This window comes from Saccopteryx leptura, chromosome 1 (genome assembly GCF_036850995.1).
Source record: "Saccopteryx leptura isolate mSacLep1 chromosome 1, mSacLep1_pri_phased_curated, whole genome shotgun sequence".
Classification (NCBI taxonomy): domain Eukaryota; kingdom Metazoa; phylum Chordata; class Mammalia; order Chiroptera; family Emballonuridae; genus Saccopteryx; species Saccopteryx leptura.
Genome location: NC_089503.1, coordinates 165,007,302 through 165,029,850, shown reverse-complemented (window position 1 = coordinate 165,029,850; position 22,549 = coordinate 165,007,302). Strand labels below are relative to the sequence as shown.

At 39.2% G+C, this 22,549-nt stretch overlaps 1 protein-coding gene across 1 annotated transcript in view; it reads left to right on the top strand.

Annotated features, from left to right (window-relative positions):
- CRB1 (crumbs cell polarity complex component 1) overlaps positions 1 to 22,549 on the top strand; it is a 59,170-nt gene that overhangs the window by 5,314 nt on the left and 31,307 nt on the right. The window contains exons 3-5 of the mRNA XM_066360133.1: positions 2,502 to 2,697; positions 6,068 to 6,207; positions 11,016 to 11,198. Of these exons, the coding sequence (XP_066216230.1) occupies positions 2,502 to 2,697; positions 6,068 to 6,207; positions 11,016 to 11,198 (519 nt within the window). The remainder of the gene's footprint in view (positions 1 to 2,501; positions 2,698 to 6,067; positions 6,208 to 11,015; positions 11,199 to 22,549) is intronic.

The window sequence follows — 22,549 nt, the reverse complement described above, 5'->3', positions numbered from 1 at the left end:
GCCAAAGTAGCTGAACTGCAACATGTAGGTGGAGCTTCAGGACTTAGGTAATGGGTTATCAGGTCTTTCTTAAGCAGTAGGAAGTCATCTTGGCATACACCAGAGGAATATACAAATTTTATTTAAATGAAGAAATAAAATTTTAAAAAGTATTAAATTTTAAACCATTTTGGTTCTGTGTTAAAACTTCCCAGCAAATATAGAAGACTAGAACCCCAAAGGACATAACCTAACACCAGCCAAGGCACCTCGGGAAAGCAGATTGAGGAAAGAACCGGATGTATAAGATGCTTCCATGTATAAGACGCATCTTAATTCGGGGGCCCAAAATTTAAAAAAAAATGTATTACATAAAGTTATTGAACTCAAGTTTTATTCATCATAAAATTCATACAACTCCTCGTCACTGTCAAAACTCCCACCGTTAGCTTGTCCTCATCTGTGTTTAATGACAACTCAGTCTTCAACAATGAGCACAAAAACAAGTGTAAAAAAGTGGGAGATGCAAATTAAAAAATCTACAACCACTGTATAAGACGCACCCAGTTTTTAGACCCCAAATTTTTTGAAAGTGTCTTATACATGGGAAAATACGGTACACCAAGGTGAAATAAAAAAAAAAGCACACAAAATCACCTTGCCCTGCCCCTGCATATGGCAGATGTTTAATATGTGCCAGTTGCCCTCCACTCACAGAGCACTATGGGAAATCACCCAGAGAGCACTATGGGAATCCTGTCAGAGAGCACTATGGGAAATCACGCAGAGAGCACTATGGGAATCCTCCCAGAGAGCCCTGTGGGAATCCACATTGACTGAATATTCATGTTTAAGCCTAGTTCATGTTTCTTAAAGTAATGGTTAACTAGTGTCAGTTGGGTGGGGGAGGGTGGCAGTTTTATAGCTCACAATTATTAAGTCCTAACACATAGTTTAAGTTGCTATATATGTTTAAAAATAATTTTATTTAAAATCTTTTATTTTTCAAACATGCTTGGAGAAGTGAAAGAGGTATCTCTCTCTTATTGTGTTATTTTACATGGCAGAAATAAAGGCATTAAAACAATGCTGCAAAGCCATTTCATAGAGAAGTAGGACGAGAGGCAGGGCGTCCCCTGGCCAGTCCAGAGCCCTGGGTCCTGACCACACTGAGGCCAAATGCAGCAGCTGTGAACCATCTCCTCCACAGACAGAGTAAGAAATAGCCAGGCCTCCACCAGCCAGGTGCTCACCACCCAGAACAAGGGCTGTCCCACGCTTTCCATTCCTACTGATAGAAAATTAACCTTTCAGTTCTTTTTCTTCTCCTAAACTATCCTATTAATGTGCTGGCATCCCTTTTTGACGTAGGTATTTGTAGAATCTTGTCCTGGTCAGCAAGGGCAACTTAAGAAAATTCTGCTGTATTTTCTATCAGGGCTGAGGCGGGGGTGGGTGGGGATGCAAAATCAAACCACTAACAACTGTTGAGCTATCTGAAAGTCCCTCATTCTTATTTTAATACATAATTTATTATTCTGGGTTGTAGGCCCAGAAATAGGGATGGGTACATTTAGTCTCTCTTTTGCTTTTTTCAAAACCTGTGTACAAACTTGATTATCCTGTATCAGATGTTATTTTGACAGATTCATTGGGGTAGTGTGTTATCTCCGTGTGACTACCTTCATAAATCTTAAACATATTTTTCTTAGTAAATAATTTTCATCAACTATTTTTATGGAGTATATATATGGATTTTTAAAATGTAGCACAAATGTAAGCTTCTGGTAGTACCACTAACTACATTTAAGTTTAAATCACAAATGGATTGTCTAGTTAAGAAAACTTAAATTTAAAAAAGTCTCTGCAAACAGAACCCTTAAGGAAAAGGACTGTGGGTCATATTTGGATAATAAATGTTTGTGGGAAGAACAGGCATTGCTTTTGTTCTCTGGCCAACACAGTATGGATCAGATACTGTTATAAACACTTTAGAACGCAGTGTATTTACGATAACAATCCTATGAGATTATTACACTGTCAGTTCCTATCAGTTCTGTTTGTGGGGTAAGAACATTGAGATAAGCCAAGGTTAACTGAGGAACCTGCCCAAAGTTACTTAGTATCAAGTGGCTGTGTGGAGATCCCAACCCTGGCGGTTTGGTTTGGAGTCTGAGCTTTTACCCACTGCTCTATTGATGCCTAACCAAAGTAAATGTTTAAAAACAATCTAAAAACATTGGCCCATCCCTTTTAGGCTTCCAAAAAATGCACAGCTAATAATAACTTTTTCTAAAAATGACTTGTTGGCACAGACTGAACAGCCGCAAGCTACCACATGCGGTAGTTCTTTGTCACAGCTGTTCTGCTTTGTGGCACCTCCACAAGCATGCCAAAAATTTAATAACAATTACGATGAAAGAGGAGAGTTATTTTGGGGAACATCATATTTAATAGAGCTTTGGTAAATGAACCATCCCCAAAGAGCTAAAACTTTCCTCTTTTTCTGCTTTTTTAAAAAGGTGTCAACTGTGAATGGGAAGTTGATGAATGTAGGTCCCAGCCCTGCCTGAACGGTGCCACTTGTCAGGATGCCCTGGGGGCTTATTTCTGTGACTGTGTCCCTGGATTCCTAGGTGATCGCTGTGAACTCAACATTGATGAGTGTGCCAGCGAGCCGTGTCAGCATGGAGGATTGTGTGTGGACGGAGGCAACAGGTACCTTGGCGCCCATGTTTCAGTGACTGGCTTGGAACTCGCTGGCCAGGAACTATTTGGAGCTCTCACATTCTTAACTTAAATGTTTTTAGATTGTTTTCTGCCGCAAACCAGTGTGGCTAGTAATTCCAGGTCCTGAGTGGGAACAGTGTGGAATAAAGAAAATATGCTTAAAGAATAAAAGGATGGGCCTGACTAAGTGGTGGCGCAGTGGATAGAGCGTCGGACTGGGATGCGGAAGACCCAGGTTCAAGACTCCAAGGTTGCCAGCTTGAGCGCGGGCTCATCTGGTTTGAGCAAAGCTCACCAGCTTGGACCCAAGATTGCTGCTTAAGCAAGGGGTTACTCAGTCTGCTGAAGGCCCACAGTCAAGGCACATATGAGAAAGCAATCAATGAACAACTAAGGTGTCGCAACAAAAAACTGATGATTGACGCTTCTCATCTCTCTCCATTCCTGTCTGTCTGTCCCTATCTATCCCTCTTTCTGACTCTTTCTCTGTAAAAAAAAAAAAAAGAATAAAAGGATGGGCTTGGGAGGCCTCTGCAATGCTGATGGCAAGAACAGAGCATGTTCCACACCCGCTTCTTGCTTTATTTATAGGGCAAAGTGAGGCTATTAGCAAATCAGAGATCTCTGATCTCATTTCCAAGGCAACCCAAGAATTCTACAAAGTGCAGAAAACCCCTACCATACATAACATCTTAACTTCACAAAACAAAGGATAAAAGAAACTTGCCTCCAGTCTTTCTGAGGGACATGGGGGGTAGGATGAGTATAAACAATCCAGCACCAAAGCTTAACAGCCTTTAGCAACTTCACAGAACATGTGAGGTGGGGGGTTTGGCAGACTGTCAGCTTACGGCCAGTTCCCCACACCTCTGTCCCCCAAAAATCTAAACTGTAAAAGCCCTGTTGGCTTTCAGTCCCCAGCAGTTTTCTACTCTGATGAAAAGTTGTAACACTCAGGTTTTACTAACAAGTGCATCCTTTCTTGGTCATCTGTCTCAAGAGTGAGGATTTACCAAGTCACTCTTGTAATAGTTTGGAACTGCTAATATTACAAGAGGATGCCAGCTTTTTAACCCCACGAAATAAACCTGCTGTAGACAGGGAAGGTGTGAAGACAAATCCAGAGGTTATTCGGCATGTGAATTCCTGGTCGTATTTATGTACTAACAAGCATAGAAGTCAAGTGATGAAGAACAAATCCTTTAGGAATTTCACATAAACAATGTTGAAAGGGAAGTGATACTAAATTAATTAGATCTTGAATTTTCAGACATTTGAGGAATTGGGTGACTCCTTCTGAGGCAGCAGGATGGGGAGAAGTCGTCATGGGATTCTGCTCCAAAGTGGATTCTATTATTGGCTCTCAGTGAAAACAAGCACATGGAAACCAATAAATTATACCTTAATATGATGCATGTAATAAATTTGAGTAATAATAGTTGAGTTCATGGAAAATATTTTTAAATAATCTTTCTAATACAACCACAAAGATTGAGTTATCAAATGCATAACCATTTTTAACAGCGTTACCACATCTCAGGGTCTTGCTATATCCTTCAACATCTCCGTGGAAAGCAAGATGGCCACTACCATTCCCACGTTATGAGAACTAATCTAAAGTTCCAAGAAGTAAAGGGCCTCGCACAAGTGCCCACAGTTAATTCTTTGCAAAAGGAACCCTGGTATCCAACTTCCCTTTATTTCATAAATAAGAGCATGATTATCCCAAATCTATGAAATTCAAAGTGAACCCAGACTCAAAAGGAAAGCAATGAAAGGCACGTGCGCTGCAAATATATTAAAGTAAAAACAATGATTTGAAGTAGAGTAACAAGGTCCACTTCTTTTGTAAACTGTTACAACATAACTTTTGATCACAGTCCAGTCTTGCCTCTGACTGTTATACCCAAATCCTTCTCCAGTGGCAAAACCTACTTTCCTGGAGGCAGGTAACTGGCCAACATGTCGGGCAGAGCCTGAAAATTTGCACACAAGTTCCAGAGGGGGTGGAGGCTCTCTGGCGATGCTGTACAGTCTGCAGGAAGCACCAGGGCAGGAACTGCACAAAATGCCAAGAGAAGGAGGCCGAACCCTTGCCACCTTTCATCTCTGCACCTGAATGTGCCGTGAATAACTCTTCTATTTTATCCTGACCTCTGTTACTACCTAGACTTTGAGAAGACAGTCATAAGGTCAATAAATACAAAATGACTTCATTTTCCCAACACCACAACAGAAAATAACCTATAATATTGGCTTTGAGGTACAGGGGAAAGTCATAACCATACATCAAAAGGAGGTTCTTGCAGATCAATGGTCTCTGCAAATGGCGTCTTGAATTCCATGAATCAAGGTCCACTGGCTGGTGCCTGCTTGAGCACAGGGCTCTCTCTCTAATGACTTGACAGTAGAATTCTAGTAAGCTTTCTTAAATTAAATAAATGGAAGAGTGCATAGAGGATTTCTAACAAGCTATATGTATGTAAATTATGGTCACTGATTATGTGTGCTAATATTTCAGTGTCCTTACTAAAATCTTAATACCTGTGTCTGGTGATAAACGTACACACAACCATAGTGAGTCTAAGTCTTTATAAGCTCATGAGTGTCCTATCTTTTTATCTAAACCAAGTAATAGCCCTTGTTTCCACAATAGTCAACCTTTGAGGTGACCCTTTCTCAAAAACCACCTCTTGATAAAGTCACTAACTTTCCCCATGGGATTTGTCTATGGGTCTGACAGATAATCCTACTCAATCAATGAATGATTACAAATAGCAGAACTAAAATATTTTTGTAATCTAAAAATGAGAGAACATGAGTCACCACTCATATAATGAAGGCTCTTTCTGCTTTTTTCATAATTTATTGTTTCATTTTTCGTAAAGGACCTTATTAATAGGCCCTCTATATAAAAGAGTGACATGATGCTATAAGTCATTCTCTACTGACTTCACAGATATTTACAACTTTATTTAGTATTCCGTAGAAGTAATTTATTCAGTATTTCTCATGCTTGCTTGTGTCTATTCTTCATACGCACATTTAATTATCACAACCTTATGACAGAGGAACTATTATCTGAAATTTATGGATGAGGAAACTGAAGGGAGTAATCATAATTTCCAAATAAGTTTTGCAGGAAAACGTGAAAGCTATAGTTGAAAAGATCAGGAGATATTAATGTGAAAACACATCATGCTTTCAGGCTGATAGAGATGACTCTCTAGGGTCTTTGAGTTAAATATTAAAAACAGGCTACAGGTCTTGGGTCAATGGGCCAGTAAGGAGACAGAATAAAGATATTTGATCTCAATATGACTGAGTGCTGATGTGACAATTTCATTTCATTCTCCAGATATAGCTGTACCTGCACGGGTAGTGGCTTCACGGGAACTCACTGTGAGACCTTGATGCCTTTATGCTCGTCAGAACCCTGTCTCAATAATGCTACGTGTGAGGACAGTGCTGACAATTATACCTGTCACTGCTGGCCTGGTAAGAGACACAATATCTCCCACCATTTTGTTGTTGTTGTTGTTTAGATTAGAAACAAATTGCTTATAGCAAATAAAAGCAAAAATTCTTACTAGTAAAGGTTTATAACCAACTCTAGTAGTTATCATTATCTAACTGAATTGTACTCTTCAGTAGTCACACATACTTGCTGCTACATTGTGCATTGTTTAAAGTAGGCTACTACGCCACCCAAGCATTAGAACCTTCTAGAAGAAACAGAGAGAGGGGGCAAAATCAGCAGAGGGATCAATTTCAGCCATTCATAGGGAAAAAAATTCACTAGAAGATGCTTCCTTTTCCTACAGGATGTTTTCTCTGACACCTACAATATATTAAAATCCAGAAGACAATATTAAAATTTTAGGATCTTGGATTATAGTTCAAGGAGTTAGTCAATATGATTAGGATGGTCCCCATAGAGGGTGTAGAATAGTATTCCAGAATTGGAGTATTCTCCCAATCACTTATAATGTAAACATGAATACAAGTTAAACATACATAAGCTATAATTAAAAACTACACATAAAAGATAACTAGACTCACATGTAGAGGTGATACCACAATCAGTAGAAAACTCTCTGTGACACTTGAATCATCAGGCCACCTATAAATACTGATGTTAATTCTGGCAAACAACCTGCTTGACCTACTTTTAACCAATTCTCAATAGGATTTCATTGATAGAAATGAATGAGCATTTCAACACTCTTCTTTCTTGGTCCACTGGAAAAAAATGATATAAACTTATGATTATTTACAATCTAGTGGCGATAAGCTTACTGATAAGCTAGCTCCTCTCCCCATTCATTTTATATCTAAGGAAAGGATACTCTTGTGGTTAGAGAGAAAACATCAAGATTGGGGTCAATCCAATCAGGTGTGGCTTTTCATTAAAAGACATCTCCTGGCCTGCTTTCTGGCACTTGAGTGGAAGGTGATCGAGAGAAATAAGCTGAGAGCCAGGAGTTGAGAGAAGGAGTCCTGCACTCGGTTAAACAAGAGAGAAGCCCGTTCAGAAGACAACAGTGGTCAAGAGAGGATATGAGGGAGAGGGTAGCCACCAGGGTCACTTAAAACATTGACACACTGTGGGGATTAAGAAAGAGGCACAGATTTTGGACAGGTCTGCTTTGGACCATCTTTCTTGGGTCACTGGATGGATGGTGATTTTGCCTACAGAGTAAATTCAGAATGCCTTTGTACCCTCTTCTCACTGTTATTTAATAAAGAGAAGATTTAATCCTACAAAGCTACTCCACAGCTAAGACAAGGAGAGCATACCATTGGACCACATGACCACTGCCACAGAACTCAACGGAAAGAATCCATTGTGATAATTGGGTAGGGTCCTCACTTCCAAATTAATTAATTACGAGAAGTGTCAGCCATCTTAAATGGCTGATCTTAAAAAGTTTTCCTGTTCCCCAGAAGAGACTGGATTTGTGAAAGAAAGAAAGAAAGAAAGAAAGAAAGAAAGAAAGAAAGAAAGAAAGAAAGAAAGAAAGAAAGAAAGAAAGAAAGAAAGAAAGAAAGAGAAAGAAAATAACCTTGGGGATTTGATTCAGTATCATATTGTTCCTCTGTACAGAGTTTTACAGGAAAACTTGTTAAAACAATTGACTATAGCCTTGGCTGAAGGGGTCTATTTATATACATGGTTAAAGGGAAGTGCAAGCAAAATCCCCACAGGGTCCCCATGTTGGGGACACGTCTGGCAAGACGATAAATCAGAACTTCCCAATGCTCACAGTATGAATAAGATAATGCATGAACCATGAAGCAAAAAAAGGATTTATGAAGGTTCTAAGTGACTTCTTAACCTGGCCCATGTGGGAGTCTTGAGACAGAATGAGAAGAAAATTGAAACTAGCTGAATCTTTCTTCTTTAAGTCCACCATTGCGCAACAAACACCTGTTTATAAAAGTTTGTAAAACCCATTATTTGGTGACTATCTGATGATCTTTAAATATGAAATAAAAGTATTTAAAAAGTAGACATTCAAGTTGAAGAGCCTGAGGGTTCTTGGTCACCACAACGAATTGTGGGATCTTGATCTCCCATGTGCTTTTAGTGTCCTTTATCAACTGTAAGTTTCTTCTTCAGACAGTAGAGAAAGACCCCACATCACCAGTGTATTCTACCGGTGAGCAATGGAATTTATGTTGCATTTATAATTTGACATATGACCCCATTCAGGTTTTTATTAAAATGACAAAATGAGCGGTCATATCAAATTCTCATTCTCTGCTTATTCATAGTCAGTTCTCTAGTGTATTTGTTAAACTAAGATCATAACCTAAGTGGTTGGTTAAGACAACTTAAATCACATTCAGTTATTAATGGAAGGTCGTCTATGTCACCTTTGCTCAGAATTGGAGTGATGAATAGAGAAGCAATGCCCCCGCCTTGTAAAGCTCCTAGTCTATTGAGAGAGGCAACTACACATAAAAGTAAACACACAGCCCTGGCCGGTTGGCTCAGTGGTAGAGCATCAGCCTGGCAAGTGGAAGTCCCAGGTTCAATTCCTGGTCAGGGCACACAGCAGAAGCACTCATCTGCTTCTCCACCCCTCCCCCTCTCCTTCCTCTCTGTCTCTCTCTTCCCCTTCTGCAGCCAAGGTTCCATTGGAGCAAAGTTGGCCTGGGCACTGAGGACGGCTCCATGGCCTCCACCTCAGGTGCTACAATGGCTCAAGACGCAACCGAGCAATGCCCCAGATGGGCAGATCATCACCTCCTGGTGGGCATGCCCGGTGGATCCCGGTCGGGTGCATAGGGGAATCTGTCTGACTGCCTCCCCACTTCTAACTTCTGAAAAATAGGAAAAAAAAGTAAACACACAGTAAACACTCTTATAAGCAATGAAAGACAGGAATTGGGGGACAGTAGGGTAAACAAGAGGGTCTCATTCAGAGCTGTCCATGAGGGAAAGTCATTTTGAGACAAGAATGGAAGATGGAGTCTGAAAGCTAAGAGCAGCCAATCACAGTCTCAGAGGGGAGTTTTCTGGGAGAGGGAACAATATTATCAAGGCCCTGGACTAGAAGGCTTTCTAGGACAGGAATGCAGAGGTGAGAACGGGACCAGATCAGAAGGGGCCTTTCAGGTTCACGCTTTTTTTTTTTTTTTTTGTATTTTTCTGAAGTTGAAAATGGGGAGGCAGCCAGACAGACTTCCGCATGCACCCGACCGGGATCCACTCGGCATGCCCACCAGGGGGCGATGCTCTGCCCATCTGGGGCATTGCTCTGTTGCAACCAGAGCCATTCTAGCTCCTGAGGCAGAGGCCATAGAGCCATCCTCAGCGCCTGGGCCAACTTTGCTCCAATGGAGCCTTGGCTGCAGGAAGGGAAGAGAGAGACAGAGAGGAAGGAGAGGGGGAGGGGTAGAGAAGCAGATGGGCGCTTCTCCTGTGTGCCCTGGCTGGGAATCAAACCCGGGACTTCTGCACGCCAGGCCGACGCTCTACCACTGAGCCAACTGGCCAGGGCAAGGTTCACGCTTTTGAATTTTATTCTGTGTGGCAAAGGAAGCCAGTGAATGATTTTAAAGTAAAAAAAAAAATTATATATAAACACACACAGGTAGGGGAAAAAGTAGGTTTATAGTTATTCATATGGAAAATAATAAATAATAATACAAGAATAAATTGTGTTTTGCATACTCACAACTGTAAACTTACTTTTGCTCCACCCTGTATGTAGTATAATATATGTTATATATTGTATGTAAATATATAAATTGTATATTATATAAAAATATATAAATTATATATTTTATATCTATATTATATATATTTTTTGAGGTACACATGTATATGTGAAACCAAAAAAATATTAGTTCTGATAGGTACTTTCTTTTATGTTTAACGTTTACTTTTACAAAGTTGAAATCATTCATGCTTTATGTCTCTTCTTTTCCCTAATGACCCAGCTACATCTATTCAAGTATAGGTAATTGTTTATTTTGTCTCCCCGAGTGTTAGGATGTCATTTGTTACCTAAACTTAGAGTTTTAAGGGAAGAATTTAGGGTTGGGCATGTAGACACTACAGACTTTTCAGCTATTTTCTTGAAAAATATTTTACATTTTTCTGGCTGAAAATTCAAACCACTGATATATTTAAGGATTTGGAGGCTTTGGTTAAAATGTTTAGTTAAGTCCAGGTTGTCCTGAAGTTCCATTTACTTCAAGTCCTAGTCATCAAATCTTTATGAGAATATTGGTCTATACAAACGATTCCATGGCTCTTCCTGTCTGTTCCCATAGATGTCTCCTCTGACCACAGTCCTCCGAGGGCAATGTGGTCTTGTTGGTTGGTGCCAGCACAGTGGTCAGTCAGCCTCCGCTCTCGGCTTGAGGAGCTTTGACCCAACAGCCATTCTGAACTTTTTTTTTTTTTTTTGTATTTTTCTGAAGCTGGAAACGGGGAGAGACAGTCAGACAGACTCCCGCATGCGCCCGACTGGGATCCACCCAGCACGCCCACCAGGGGGCGATGCTCTGCCCATCCAGGGCGTTGCTCTGTCGCGACCAGAGCCACTCCAGCGCCTGGGGCAGAGGCCAAGGAGCCATCCCTAGCACCTGGGCCATCCTTGCTCCAATGGAGCCTCGGCTGCAGGAGGGGAAGAGAGAGAGAGGAAGGAGAGGGGGAGGGGTGGAGAAGCAGATGGGCGCTTCTCCTGTGTGCCCTGGTCGGGAATCGAACCCGGGACTTCTGCACTCCAGGCCGACGCTCTACCACTGGGCCAACCAGCCAGGGCCATTCTGAACTTTTATCCCTCAAGGATACACGGGTGCCCAGTGCGAGACTGACATCGACGAGTGCGTGAGCGACCCTTGCCAGTCCGGGGGGCAGTGTGTGCAACTGTCCTCAGAGCCACACCACGGACGCCTGGCCCAACTGCCTGTCTCACTCAGCTACCCCGGAGTTCCCGGCTATGTGTGCATCTGTCGCCCAGGATTCACAGGTGAGGCCCAGCAGAGGGGACAGGACTCCCACATTGATCATGGAATACCATGCCTTTGTCACATGGTATGTTAGCAGCACACACTGTCCTGTATCAACTCTGTTGCTGTGGTGCAAAGGGTCCCCCTTGTGGGCATGAAATGCACCATGTTTCACACATCAGAATTCTTAAAATCACAAGGAAAACTCTACAAGAGGTGTAGGAAAGAGAAAACATTTTTATACATTGTACTGGGAATGAGAGCTTAACTCCAATTCTTTACCTTAAACACAGAAAATGTGGGAGTTTTTATATGACTAAATTTCATAGTGATATTCAATTTTATTATTCAAATATGCTTTTAAAATAAGTGGTTGTAGTTATTTTTGCTTACACTGAGAAAAATGATCTAGTTGCACGCGATCTTCCTCAACATTCTGAGAGCTGAAGCTACATCATCGATTTAATTTAGAGGATTCTATTGTTCTGGAGCATTCTCACTTGAAAACCCAGAGGAGATGGGCAGGGTGATTTTCCAATGAGCAGCTGTGTCTGTGTTTGCTTCCTCGTCCTGAAAACTCTCTGAAGTTTGGAGATAGTCCACACATTTGGTCACATGTAGCAATTTCCCTACAGTCACCAAAATACCAGGGGGGTTTGAATTACAATCCAGGTTTCTACATTATTTTGTTCTCAATAGATTGATACAGGGGTCCCCAAACTATGGCCCACGGGCTGCATGTGGCCCCCTGAGGCCATTTATCCGGCCCCCACTGCACTTCTGGAAGGGGTACCTCTTTCATTGGTGGTCAGTGAGAGGAGCATAGTTCCCATTGAAATACTGGTCAGTTTGTTGATTTAAATTTACTTGTTCTTTATTTTAAATATTGTATTTGTTCCTGTTTTGTTTTGTTTTTTACTTTAAAATAAGATATGTGCAGCCTGACTAGGTGGTGGTGCAGTGGATAGAGCATCAGACTGGGATGCCGAGGACTCAAGTTCGAGACCCCGCGGTTGCCAGCTTGAGCGCAGGCTCATCTGGTTTGAGCAAAAGCTCACCAGCTTGGACCCAAGGTCTCTGGCTCAAGCAAGGGGTTACTCGGTCTGCTGAAGGCCTGTGGTCAAGGCACATATGGGAAAACAATCAATGAACAACTAAGGTGTCGCAATGCGCAACGAAAAAACTAATGATTGATGCTTCTCATCTCTCTGTTCCTGTCTGTCTGTCCCTGTCTATCCCTCTCTCTGACTCTTTCTCTGTCTCTGAAAAAAAAAAGTTTAAAATAAGATATGTGCAGTGTGCATAGGGATTTGTTCATAGTTTTTTTTATAGTCTGGCCCTCCAACAGTCTGAGGGACAGTGAACTGGTCCCCTGTGTAAAAAGTTTGGGGACCCCTGGATTAATACCTGATGAAAATATTTCAGTCATTACTGGAGATTTCTGAGGGATTATATGAGAAATTAAAAAAAAAAGGAAGTCTACTTACACTTAAGTATGCCTTTTTTAAAAAATATTTCAGTTTGAAGTTTAATGGTCTTTGATTCACGGCAGTGTTTGTTGTAAGGTTGCTGTTAGGAGATGTTATTTCCTTATTCAGTGTTCCTCTGTGTCCCATGGCGGAGAAAGTTCTCTTTGGTGTCAGCATCAGGATAAGTATTTTCCCTAAACAACTTCTAGTTAGCATGCAGTTTTTCCCCCCCTTAATAAAATGCATGCAAATAAATCTTGATAAATGATAAAAAGCATGAAATAAATCTTGGAATACAATGCATTTCCAGATCTTGTAGGCTGCTAGAAATTTTATAGGTGAGCTTGGATTCTACGAGCATGGAGCTTTTTCTGGGACATATTTATGCATTGACCTCACCTCCGGGATTATTTAAGTTTCCTGTTTCTTATAGTTGTCTCTTGTTTAATTTCTTTCTAAATTATTTGATCTTGGTGTATGCATTTTGTTTTTGTCAGCTACTTTAAATCCTTCTTGGAACAGGGCAGGAGGGTTATAAATTATTTTTTAATATCAGGTTTAGGGTCATAAAGAGGAGAGTCTATCAAAGTTGGAGGCCATTGCTAATATTGCCTCATTGGATAAAAAAGTATGGTTGACCAATGAATCTGCAGAGCCTAACAAGAGGAATCGTGGAATATTCCAGAAAAGTGTGCTGGATTTAATTTCTAAAGGGCTGACAAGAATAATACTCTGAATTAAGAAGTCCTAGATGCCCCAAAGCTTTGCAGCATAATGAAACAGTTTATTATTTTTTTTCCATTCACATGAATTCCAAAATTAAGTTATCATGATCAGCTGTCCTCAAAAACGGTGATTCAGGGTAACATACTCACTGGTCTTTTTTTGTTAGTTTATTTGTTTCTGTTTTTGTTTTTTAATCTCCACAATGTGGCTTTCACATACCCCGTGTTCTTCTGCAGCAAGCCTCTGCAGAGGAAAGATAACCAAGCAAGGTGTCTAAGTTTTTATGGGTCACGCCCTGAGAGTGGTGACTGTCTCTTCTACTGCAATTCCATTGGCCAAAATTAGTCATATGACCACATTTAATGGCAGCCAACACAAATCTAAATTGTTTTTATTTAAAGTAAAGAGAAAAACAAATGTGTTTCCTGAACAGCTGCTCAACTTGTCATGATAGCTAGAGTTGGCAGATTGGGGCTACAGAGCTAGGTTCTCCAAGTTTATTCTCCTACCTACTGTAGCACATATATAAATAAACATATTTTATGTCTGAATATGTTTTTCTTTTCTTTCTAAAATTAAACTTAAAAAAAAAGATAATAGTAGATTCACAAGCAATTATAAGAGATAAAAAGGGAGGCCCATGTGAACTTACCTAGTTTCCCCAATGGTAACATCTTGATGAATTTATCTTACCAGGATATCAACCATGATACATTCTCCTTGTGGAACAGTTCCCTAATCTCTAGCAAGTGCTAATCTGTTCTCCTTTTCTGTAATTTGTCAATTAAAGGATGTTATATAAGTAGAATCATATACCACATACAATTTGGGGATAGGTTTTCTTTTTCTACTCAACATGATTTCTTGGAGATTCCTTCAGGTTGTGTATATAAATAAATACCTTGTTTCTTTCTATTGCAAAGTAGTATTCCATGGTATGTACATATCACAGGTTGTTTAAACCATTCACCCATTGAAAAGCATTTGGATGGTTGGCAGTATTATGAATAAGGCTGCTATAAACATTTCTGTATAGGCTTTTATGTGACTATAAGAATTCATTCCTCTGGGATGAATGCCAAGGAGTGAAATGGGATCATATGGTAGTTATATGTTTATTTTTCTAAGAAACTGCCAAATTGTTTAACAGAGTGGCTGGAAAACATTCCCACTAGCAATATGTGAGTGATCCAATTTTTTGTGCATTATCACCAGTATTTCACATTGTAGCTATTTCTCATTTTAGTCATTCTGATAGATAATGCTATTTCACTGTGGTTTTAATGTGTTTCCCTAGTGACTAATGATGTTGCACATTTTTTACCATGTGCTTAATTTTCATCTATATGTCCTCTTCAGCAAATATCTTTCCATGTCTTTTGTCCATTTTCTAATTATTATTATTATTATTATTATTATCATTTTGTTTTTACTGTTGAGTAATTTTCAGCATACAGACCCTGGGCATATTTTGTTAAGTTTATACCCAAACATTTCATTTACTTTGGAGTGACTATAAATAGTATTTTATTTTTAATTTCAGTTTCTACATATTTGCTGTTAGTATATAGACATGTGGTTGATTTCATGCATTGATGCTGTATCCCGAGACCTTGTCGAACTCATCTATTAGATGTAGAAGTTTCCTTATTATCAATTCCATAGGATTTTCTACAATTATGTCATCTGACAATAGAAACAACATTTAATTCAGAGGTTATATGCAATTAGTGTTAATTCTTCTTTAATTTGGGAAGAAATTTTTAGTGAAACCAACTGGACTTAGAGATTTCATTTTCTGGATATTTTAAATAACAAATGAAATTTTAGTAATGGTTATAGAACTATTCAGATTACCTTTTTCTCCCTGAGTGAGTTTTGGTAGTTCCTGTATTTCAAGGGAGTGGTCCATTTTTTTCCTTAAAATTGTGTATTTGCTTGTTGTTGGGTAGAATCCTATTACATCAATGAAATTCTTATTGAGGAAATGTGTTGATCACACCTTCTATATTCTTGTTTATTTTTCTGTCAAATTTATTAGCATAATGTTACTCATAGCATCGTTTTATTATCCCTTTGACACCTACAGGATTCATAGCAGTCTCTTCTGTTTCATTCCTGATTTTGATGATTTGTATCTTCTCTCTTTTTATTTTTTGACATGTTATTTCACAGGTTTATCAATTACATTGATTAACCAGCTTTTAATTTTATTGATTTTTCTATCATTTTCCATTTTCCATTCTATTAATTCTTATTCATTACTACACCCTTTTCGTTTGGTTTGGGTGTGTTTTGCTTTTGTTTGTTTTTTTTCTAGTTTCTTTCTTTTTTAAAAAACAAAAGAAATTTATTTCCTATAGTTTTGGAAGTTAGAAATCAGGGTGTCAGCATGGTTCTTTTTCTGAGAAAGTATTTATTACCCATTCTTCCTAAAGGATGGCTTTGCTGAATATAAAACTTATGATAGAGAGTTTTTTGCTTTCAGCATCTGAAAAGTTCAACCTCACTGCCTTCTGCACCCCACGGTTTTAAATGAGAATCTGTTGTCACTGTATTAGTGTTTCCATACAGGTAATGCCTTCAACTTAGTTGTTAGTTTTCAGAAGTTTATTTATGATGTGTCTCGGTGTCAATTTATTTGTTTTTTGTTGTTGTGTTTTTATTTTTCCTTTTTGGGCTTTATTCAGCTTTTAAAATCTGTGGATTAATGACTCTTGCTAAATTTGGAAAGTCTTCATCCAATTTTTCTTTAATACTCTCTCAGCCCTGCCTTCTCTTTCTCCTTCTGGGACTCAGGTTACCTTGCCACAGGGTCCTGAGGCTGTGTGCATTTTTTTTCTCAGTCTGTTTTCTCTCTGTTGATTCAATTGGATACATTCCATTGATCTGTCCTTAAATTCACTGATTCTATCCTCTTTCCTCTTCTCTCTACAATTGAGCCCTTTCAGGTAATTATGTCTCCTGATATATTTTTCACTTGTATGATATTTTTTTGTAACATCTATTCTTTTGTGGATATTTTCTATGTTTTCTTTCATGTCAAAAGAATTTGTAATTGCTTGTTAAATTACTTTATGCTGGTTACTTAAAAATTCTCGTTAGATAATGCCAACATCTGATTCAACCCAGTGATGACATCAGTTCATCTTTTCTCATTCAAGATGTGATTTTACTGGTTCTTGGTATGACAGGTGATTTTAAACTGTATCCTGAACATTTTGGATATTATGTTCAGAAACCAAAAGTCTCATGTCATGAGATAATTGAGAAAAATCGGAAGATTCATTTAGGTATTGTAATTATTATAATTGACATCTGGAAACTCACATATCTAGAGCAATAATGATTAATTACTATTATCTAATGCCCCAAAATCATTTTAAAAATTTTTGGCAAATTATCCTCATGTGCTGTTACAACAATCTTGTGCTCGTTGTTGCCATGCTACGGAAGAATGGTATTTAAACACTTGATATCAAGGTCTGTACAATTGACTGCAATCCACATATTTTATAACTATAATGGGAAGCTTCAAAAAAAATCTGTAATTGGAGAAAGTCTGGCGCTGAATAACACCGTTCAGTTCATTCCAAAATCAGTCAGTTATCTGTGTTTTGTACGACCATCCTTGACCGCTGCTGGAAGGAATGTTGGCTGCTTCTTACTATGATGTCGTAGCTGTCCAGTGTGGGGCACTGGGCTCAGTACTTGAGATAGAAAGATGAAAATACATGTTCTATTCCCCCAAAAACCAAAAGAGCATGAGGAAAAAGATGCATAAAAATAAGATAATATATCTGCCACAGGGAAGCCATGAAGGTACAGTCAGAACCATTAGCAAAGAGGAGCTTCTGCCAGAGTGCCATTAGCAAAGAGTGCTGTTCATGCCAGAGAGAACTCAGTAGACATTATAAGAACACAAACAACTTGATAAGTTAACTTTTATTTTCTTTTTCTTTTTTTAACACAAGCAAACATGTTTCTTCTAAAACTTAAGAAAGGATCTCATGACCTGTGTGCTTACCCTTAAAGCGTCCTGTTTCAACCACACAACTACATTGGAAACTACTGGCTAATGTTTTTCATGCTCACAGTTTGTTTCTGTTTATCACAATATGGTTGTGATAATACCTTTAACAACTTTCTCAACTACCTGGTAAGCCAAGTCCAGCTTTCCATCTGAGCATTCTCTCACTGAGCATTCATACGCCAGCTGAAAAGCTGCACCCTTGTGGGATTCTGGAAGGATCGCTGTGGCCCCTGGGGCTGGGCTTTATGCTGTTTTCCCCATCTGTTCTCTGCTCGGAAGACTGAGGAGGGCAGCAGGGAGCCTGTGAAGCCCTGTCTGCAAACCTCAGGCAGAAATCGTGGGCTCTTCACAACACACACCCCGATGGGAGCCACCTGGCGACCTGACTGCGCACAGGGGTTCCCATTCTCAGGTTCATCTCCTGCACATACAGTGTTGCTAAAAATGAAGGGTTCCTTTATCCTGAAAAATTAAACCCTATCACTTCACCTACATCCAAACAGGAGTCATAGTGCCAAAGATTGCTGAAGGCATATGAGACAGTCAATAGCTCCTACTCAAGAGATGTTTTCCATAGAACTCGTTCGTTTGCTGACTTTATGTTTTAGGCTCATTGTTCTTACAGATGCATTTTTTTCTCCCCTAATTACAATTTCAAGTTTGAGAGTCTAGATCCAAAGTAACTTGAGCAGATATTTAATACACATATAAAAACTCTTTTTCTCTATTTCTTCATCTCTAAATGTTAGAGATGGACGTCTTCTCTTTCTGACGTCCATGGACTGTCTGGGAAATATCACGTCCTCTCTCAACTTTAAATGTATATAGATCTTTATGACATCAACATTTTTATTTTGTGAACTTCCCTTAACTTTTCCATTTAGATAACTAAAATGATTTTCAAACAAAACACATCTCAAAGAAAAATCTTTATTTTCTACCTCCATGAGTCCCAAAATACAAAACCAAACTAAAGCCAACAAAGAAATGAAAACAAAACTGCCCACCACAAAACAACAATAAGGACAGATACATTTCTAGGAACTTTTTTTTAAAATGATTTCATGATTTCTTTTTTGATGGGGTTTTTCCAAATCTATAGGAGTTATTATTGAGAATGGGATATAGTCATTGGCACAATAAAGCACTTCGCAGCATAAGGCAAGGTTGTCCATCCAGCCTCTGCCTGGATACCCTCTGGCATTGTCTTTGAGTCAAGTGAGTATTTTTATTTCATTGGTAGGAGACAAATATAACTTTACCAGTGGGGTGTTTTAGGAGTGCTGCCCTTGCTGAGTTTGCTTCTGAAGGGAGAGCTACAAGGTTTTGTTGACATGTGACAATGTTTTTTGGTTGTTGTTGTTTTGTTTTGTTTTTTCATTTTCACTTCCCTGGTATTTATTTCCCACAGTGTGTAAATTAAAAGAAAAAAATAATAAAATAAAATGAGGCTGGGCCTACGTAGGCTTTATTTGGCACATGTGAAATTTCAAAGCTTCCCAGGTATACCTCAATGATGCAGGTGCTAGCCAATTGTTGGAGATTTTTAAAATCCAGCCAAAGAAAATGGAGACTTCTCCACAAAAAAGACAATTTTTATTCAAATGTGATACAGTTTCGATCAAGATATGTTTATTATTTGAATTTTTTTCCAGGCAGTTAAGAGCTGTTTTATCCATCTAGATCAGCCCAATGTATTCTCAACTTCCTTCTTCTTCCTCATTTCTCCCTCTCTTTCGCAATTATAATCTTCTTTAAAAATTCACTAGAATTTCCTGGGAAGGATTTTCCGATCCAAAACTCTCTGCAACTCTTCCTGACAAAAGAGTCACTTTTGATGCCACTGAGATGCAGCTGTGTACAATTCAGGCTTGTTTCTGACTCCTCTCATGGTGTCTGACCCCACCAGGGAAGTCTGAGGGAAACACCTGCTAAGAGCCGCAAGCCCTATACCACTAAAGGTACATGTTCATTGTCTTCTTCAGTGGGTTTTCTTTAAAAGCATCCTTCTTGAAGTGGTAGTTTACCTTCCATTGAAAAACCATAGTGATGCCGATTTGGTGATCCCTGTTCCCCCTTTTTTTTCCTTGTAAACATTTTATTGAAGTATAACATACAAGCAGGAAAGTGCACATGCCAAATATTTATAGCCCAGTAAGTGTGTGATAAAGAGAACACACTTATGTACCAAATACCCAGGTCAAGACAGTGATTAAACATATGCTATTTTCTTTTGAAGAAGGCAATCAAAATCAGTGTAGATAGTAACAAAAACAACATTCATTTTAATAAATGGAGTGACTTCCAAATAATTAAATTATCTGCAAATAAAGCAATCATCCTCGTGAAGAGGCAAGGTTCTACGTGGTTCGTGGACGGGAGAGATGAGATCCTGAATTGAGTGGTATCCTGATTGAGCGTCTTTGATTCTTTTCAATTTTAAGAATATATTAATATATAGAAACCAACTGAAGATTAACATCCTTGTGGTAGCAGCCATGCAGTTACAAATGTGTTTAATGAAATTCTATTTTATTAACAGTGAAGATGATGTTTACAAGATCCTTAAAAATGTTTTTTTATATTCAATTAGTATATACGTTAAAAGGCAAGTGTGATGGGGATTTTGTTTTCCATATTTATAGAATATTTTATTAGAAGTTAAGAATACTATCAATTAAATCTGGGATGGAAGCTTAGAATAAGTTTCATAAGACAGAAGATTGATGGGTGAATTTTGTCCAATAGTGAAATTTTACGTCTCTTCTTATTCAATCTAACATGATTTTATTTTAACATAAAGATGTTACCTAGATGATGACGATCAAACTTTTCTGTAACTATGCACCCCAAATAGAATTAAGGTTTCATTATCTAGCACTTTTTTGTCATGAGGGATATTCTTGCATAAGTGAATATCTCATTTTGTGATGTAAGTGTTTTAATATACAATTTGCTTCAATGATTTAATACATTTAAAAAAAGGCAAATAAAGATAAAAAATTGTCTAGTTTTCTACTTACCACCTGGGTTCTGTGGAGCCCAAGGTGATTAAGCTGAAAGAAGCATTCCTTCTTAGTCACCTATTAAACAGATATTCTAGAATAGCATCAAAAGTTTTGGCAAAGAAGAATCATTTTTTGGTTGGGAGGTTAAACAAAGGCCAGGGCCTCGGATTTATCTGTTTCCTTGAGTGAGTTTTAACACCACTGACCTGGACAAACTCCAATACCATTCATTATATCTTGCCTGTCTCCATCGCCCTTGAAATTTTAATAAGGCTCTATATTTCTTGTCTTAACCCTCTTTCATAATATTGCTTGGAGCAGCCATCCAGCTGTGGTCTTTCACTTAAGTAGCTGGATTTATCTAGTGGTTAAGGGCATCCCTGCTCCCCCCACCCCCCACTCCCAAGAAGCAGGAAGAGGCTCAGCGAATTTGTTCCAGGGAAAAGATTTGAGCGGCTTACACAAATAGGTAAGAAAACCCAAGTAAGATAATCCAATTTCTGATCGTGCATTCATTAGAGGAAAAAAAAAACAAAACTGATAGAAGCCAGCACCCAGCTGAGCACTTAACTTCAACCAAAGTTCAATTCTGCAAAGCCCCCAAAGGTAAAACGCTATGAGAAATTAAAACACTGGGAAGCTTTACACCAAGACACTTTCCAGATCATCTGAAGCTTTTCCTGCCTTTGAATTCTCATAGTGGGCTCACGGGCGCTTTGATCCGTCCTGTCTGAACACATCCCCACGTCAGGTTACACAAAGCAGCCCAGCAGGACCCACGCTGCCCAGGAGCCAGCAGGAGGTGTGCCGGTGCATCTCTCCTCGCGGAAACGTCCTGTTGCTGAGGATTTCTAGGATACAAATCATGCCTCTAAGAGCAGTAAGAAAAGACAAGAAATTCCTCGGTTCCTCCCTGTTTCTAGTGGAAGATATATTTCCTTTCATGACCCCAATGTGTCATCAGACAACCATTCCCATTTGAATTATTCCTCTTAGATCCTGAAAGACCATTAATTAGTATCAGCTCTTCATTTAAGCAACACCTCATGGGACCTTCAGTTGACTTCTTGTAAATGGGTCCCTCATTCCAGTTTCCCCCCTTTTTATATTGTTGCCTATTCAGGCAATGCACCCTGGAGAAATGAGGAGAGTTTTTCATGGAGTGTAAGGAATATATTATAACAGAGAAACAAGGGCTCACAACTATACTTGAGTCACTCAGAGTGTATGCATAATACTTGTTTATTCCATATTGCATTGGCAGATTTAGATCATGACAAACATGTTGAGAAAATAGGGAAACAGAGCATTCTACGTTCAGTTGTACAGAATAAAGAATTGTCTTCCATAGGGCCTTCCAAGGATATCATACAAAGGTTTTGTCCATAGAGAATCATACATCAACTTAATTTGTGTATTTATAACTAAAAGTGCATCCCCACAAGCAATTATATATATATTTGTCCTCTGTAATAAATTCTGCTGCCGTAATGTATACAATTGATTCAGTCACACCGAGCACCGATAGAGAATGATTAAGGACAGAGGTGGGGCACTCAGCCTCCATCTGTCAGGTGGTAACGGCGTAACTCATCACAGCAGTAATAATGTGCACTGTTCTTGTCTTAAACGATAAAAGCTTCCCACAGCCACTCACATGAAAAATTCCAGAAATTTACACATTGATTGGCCAGAGAGACTACATACCAACCAGGGAGATAGCTGAACTCTCAACATCCCGCACTCTGTAATGTGAGGGTGCCAAGGAATTCATAGGCGGCAGGGAGGAGTGCTCCCTGCAGATGGCCTTGGTGCTTTCCAAACAGCCTCTCCTCTCTGGGCCATGAAAGGCCGGACTCAGTGTGTAGCTTCCACGTCCACACAGCGCTCCCGGATGCGCTGGGCACTCCCTTTGCACACTATGTGAACTGAATCTGTGGCAGTGCTTGAAAGTGTGCGCTGTGGGGTCAGACATCCTTGGTGTGAAGGCATGTTATTCTATGTCCCTCTATTTCCTTATTTACAAGATATGGATAATGATAGGAACCCAATGTGCACAGTGGTTGGAAGGAATACGTGAATTAATATATGCAAAATGCTTATAAGGGTTCCGGATGCAGAGAAGGCCCAATAGA